The sequence below is a fragment of the Dendrobium catenatum genome, unplaced genomic scaffold (assembly GCF_001605985.2).
Source record: "Dendrobium catenatum unplaced genomic scaffold, ASM160598v2 fragScaff_scaffold_637, whole genome shotgun sequence".
NCBI classification, from domain to species: domain Eukaryota; kingdom Viridiplantae; phylum Streptophyta; class Magnoliopsida; order Asparagales; family Orchidaceae; genus Dendrobium; species Dendrobium catenatum.
Window position 1 is genome coordinate 329,048 of NW_021319099.1, and position 4,142 is coordinate 333,189.

The following is a 4,142-nucleotide window of genomic DNA, read 5'->3' on the forward strand; positions in this document are numbered from 1 at the left end:
CCTGCTATATGGGGGTCAGTTACATAAATCCTTTTTCTCTATTTTTTCATGTTAATAAAATAAATAAATAAATATATATATATATATATATATATATATTTGTTATTTCCTAATCATCACACACTTACCTCACCTACTCACCAAATCTTTTAAATGTTTATATCGTATTGTATGATCCACGTTTGTGCTATACGATATGTATAGATCGCAACCCTTAGTTTAATCAATGGTCCAGATTAGATCCATGTTATGTAATTATACTGTATAAACCTTTTTTATACCATTAAATCTATACGTAACTAACTATTAAGGAATTCAATTCTTTTGGTACAAAAATATTACCAATCGTACAGTACGATACCTCTGTTTGTATTATATAATACACATTTCAAATTAGATTGGGATGAATTCAAATTAACTGGTATGATAATTATTGTGAGTTTGAGGAAGTTATGAGTAGATTCAATACAAATGTTCAAGCCCTTCTAGATTATATATTTTGACATATCTTAAAATATGATCTAGGTATGTATAGTACGATTGGAGTAGTTAATTCTTCTGGATGACTTCTAAAAAAAGTTGTTAAATTATATAGTATGATTTGGTATCAGGCTGGATGATATTAAAGAATTGTGTTCATCCTGAGGAGTCATCGGTACGTCATTTGATGAAAGGCATCATAAAATATGAACATGTGCTTGTATAGTATGAAGCATAATAATTGTAAGGGATGAAGATATGGCTGAATAACTCTAGGGAACACACCCTCCTCTCATCTCTTTAATAATCATTTCCTATTTGTAAGGGATGAAGATGCCAATTACACCCACAAGGAGGCAAAAATCACCCCTTCTTGAATGTTAAATTAACCAGCCCTTAAATTCGAGGTGATGAACCTCTTTACCTCCAATACTCTTCAATTTCCCCTCATATAGGCATTTCCCATCCACTCTGAATTTCTTTTTGAATTCTTAGCCAGTCTTAGGGTAAATTTAGAAGAAGACTTAGGGGAGTATATAGGTCTTTCTAGTGAAAGACCTCATCCACAATCACTTATCTAAATAAATGACTTTGGCTGAACTTATATTAAACTAATTACTAAAAATGTACCTATAAAAAACCATCAACTACTAGTCCACACCCTAAACCAAAATGCTCAAGTTATCTAGCATGTCCTTAAGACCACAATCATAACCAAAGTTGGAGATCGAGTTAATATAATCCCACTTCTTTCCATCATCACCCACCTAATTATGTTGAATACCAAATTTGATGAAGAACAAATGATTATTTATTATATAAAAAATATGACTCATATTTAACAACCAAATAACCAAAGAAATAATCGGCTGTAACTGTGAAAGGCATGGTTAATGGTTGTGATTTGAATCAAAACAGAGATTCAATTGGAGGAGTTAAAGCTACAGATGGTATATCCGGGGAGGAGTCTAACAAGATTAAGTTAGCTAAAGAACTGAAGTTCCTTGGACCAATTAAAAATGCTCCTAGGGGAAAGAATATGGATGGAATGGGCAGTAAAAAGAAGGGAGGGGCCTCATCCCCTAGAGTTAAATTGTGAATTCCACAGCCTTTTGGAATTGTAGAGGAGCTAAGAAGGAGGCTTCTCTTTATATCAAGGAGCTTGCTAGAGATCATGGAATTCTTTTTGTGGGCCTAGTGGAAACAAAAATTGGCAATTTCAGCAAAGTAGATTTGGAGAGAATCTTGGGAAAAGATTGGGACCTTTTTATGGTTCCTTCAGATGGCCTATCCAGAGGTTTGCTGTTATTATGGAGATCAGACTTAGCTTCTTTCATTGTAATCAAGGATTCAGATCAATGTGTGATTGGGAACCTTAATGTGCCCAATAAAGAGATGTGGATGTTAGCTACAGTATATGAAAGCAAAGAGGTGTTTAAAAAGAGAAGTCTGTGGGGGTGTATTCAGGAAGTTGCAAATTTGAAGTTACCTTTGGCGGTAGGAGGAGACTTCATTTGCATAATCTCTCAAGATGAGAACAGAGGAGGAAGGAAATTTTTAATCTCTCAAGGTCCAATTGAGATGGTGGACTTCATGAATGAGAATGATTTTCATGATGTAAAGGTGGTGGGACCAAGGGACACTTGGTGCAATAACAAAAGTGGTAGTAGTCGGATGTTGGAGAGATTGGACAGGTGTTTGCTTAACACCTTGGCTTTCAACCTTATTCAAGATGTTCTAGTGAGACATTTAGCTAGAATTGCTTCTGACCATTGTCCCATAGTTTTGAAAATATTTGATTCAAATTTTAGAAGCAATGGGTTCCTCAAATTTGAGGATGTTTGGATATCCTATAGAGGATCGACTTATATTATAGATAAAGATTGGAAGAGAAAATTTGAAGGCAATGAGATGGAAATCCTGAATAAAAAATGCAAAAATCTTTAAGGGATTTGCATTTTTGGGGGAAGGCTAAAGCAAAGAAATTCACTAGCGAGAAGGACAAATTGAAAAAAGAAATTTTTCATTTTCAAGAAGAGGAAGCAAATGTGGGCTGGTTGTGTGAAGAGAAGCTTCTAATGCTGAGAACTAATGTTAGAAACCTGAATGTGGCTCTATCCAAGCTAAATACTTGGTGGAAACAAAGAGCAAAGGTAAGATGGTATGAAGAGGGAGATGCTAACACGAAATTCTTTCACTCCTTTGCAAACGCCAGAAGATGCAAAATTTATATTTCTCAAGTGAAGAATGGCAGTGGGAAGCTAACTGAAGATCCTAAGGAGATTCAAGAAGTATTCTATAGATACTTTTTTGACAAGTGGAAGCAAAGGAATTGTTTGGAAGATAATTGGCCAGCACAATATAATAGTCTTGATGATGATGATAGGAGAAGATTGAATGCTGAAGTTTCTGATCTAGAAATCATAGAAACTATCAAGTCGCTGGGCAACATTAGAGCTCCTGGAGTTGATGGCATCTCTTATTCATTCTTCAAGGCTTATTGGAACACTGTTGGCAATGATGTGTGCAATGAAGTAAAGTATTTCTTTGCAACAGGGAGGATGTGCAAGGATTGGAAAGACACTCTAGTAGCGAAGATGAAGAACCCAGTTACGCCGGCTGGGTTTCGTCCGATTAGCCTTTGTAACTCTATTTATAAAATTGTTGTTAAAAGTCTTTTGAACAGGTTGTTGATGGTCATTCCAAAGATTATTTCATAGGAGCAAGTTTCTTTTGTCAAGGGAAGGAACATCACGGATCACTTATTACTAGCTCATGAAGTTTCAAATAAAATCAGGATGTCTAAAGTAGCTGATGGCATGGTAGCAATCAAATTAGACATGGAGCAAGCTTATGATAGCATGAGTTGGAAGATGCTTCACAGAATGATGGTGATCTTGGAATTCCCAAAGCAATTCATGGATTTGGTGATGGAATGCATTACGGAGACTAGATATGCTATCACAGTTAATGGTGGACTTTCTAATTGGATTAAAGGGAAGAGTGGGTTTCGTCAAGGTTGCCCCCTCTCTCCCTTTCTTTTTATTATTTGTTCCCAACTTCTCTCTAATGGATTTTACAGTGAAGGCAAAGATCTTGGCATCAAAATTTCTCCTAATTCTCAAAGGATTTCTCATTTGCTTTATGCCGATGACGTCCTATTATTTTCTGATGCAAAAATCAAAAGTATCAAGAAGGTTAAAAACATTTTGATCAATTATTGTGCTTGGAATGGATTGATTATAAATTCTAAAAAATCAGCCATGATTTGCAACAAATCTGTCAACAGAGGTAGGAGGAAGAAGATATCAAGGCTGTTGGAGATAATGCAAGTAGAAGAAATGGATTATTTGGGTACCAAATTTGCTCTCAGAAGACTTAAAAGGCTGATTTTAAAGGTCTTTTAGACAAATCAATGAAGACTATTAACACATGTGGAAATAGATATATTTCCCTAGCGGGGAGGCTGGTTTTGATTAATCATGTTTTGGGTAATATTCCCTTGTTTCTTATGTCTCATTCTTATATCCCCTTAAGTATTTTGAGGGAATTTGAGAAGATTTCAAGGAATTTTATCTAGATTAAATTTGATGGTAGACAAGGAATGCATGATGTGGCTTGCTTGGGATGAAATGTGCAAACCGATATCTATGGGCGGTTGG

The 4,142-nt window shown here is 35.4% G+C and overlaps 1 protein-coding gene across 1 annotated transcript; it reads left to right on the forward strand.

The window, feature by feature from the left end:
* The first annotated feature begins 1,366 nt into the window (after positions 1 to 1,366).
* LOC110111753 lies at positions 1,367 to 3,887 on the forward strand. Its single transcript, XM_020843753.1, has 5 exons — positions 1,367 to 1,461; positions 1,605 to 2,174; positions 2,429 to 3,166; positions 3,278 to 3,498; positions 3,742 to 3,887. The coding sequence occupies exons 1-5, from the start codon at positions 1,367 to 1,369 to the stop codon at positions 3,885 to 3,887; spliced, it is 1,770 nt and encodes a 589-aa protein (XP_020699412.1).
* The last annotated feature ends 255 nt before the right edge of the window (positions 3,888 to 4,142 follow it).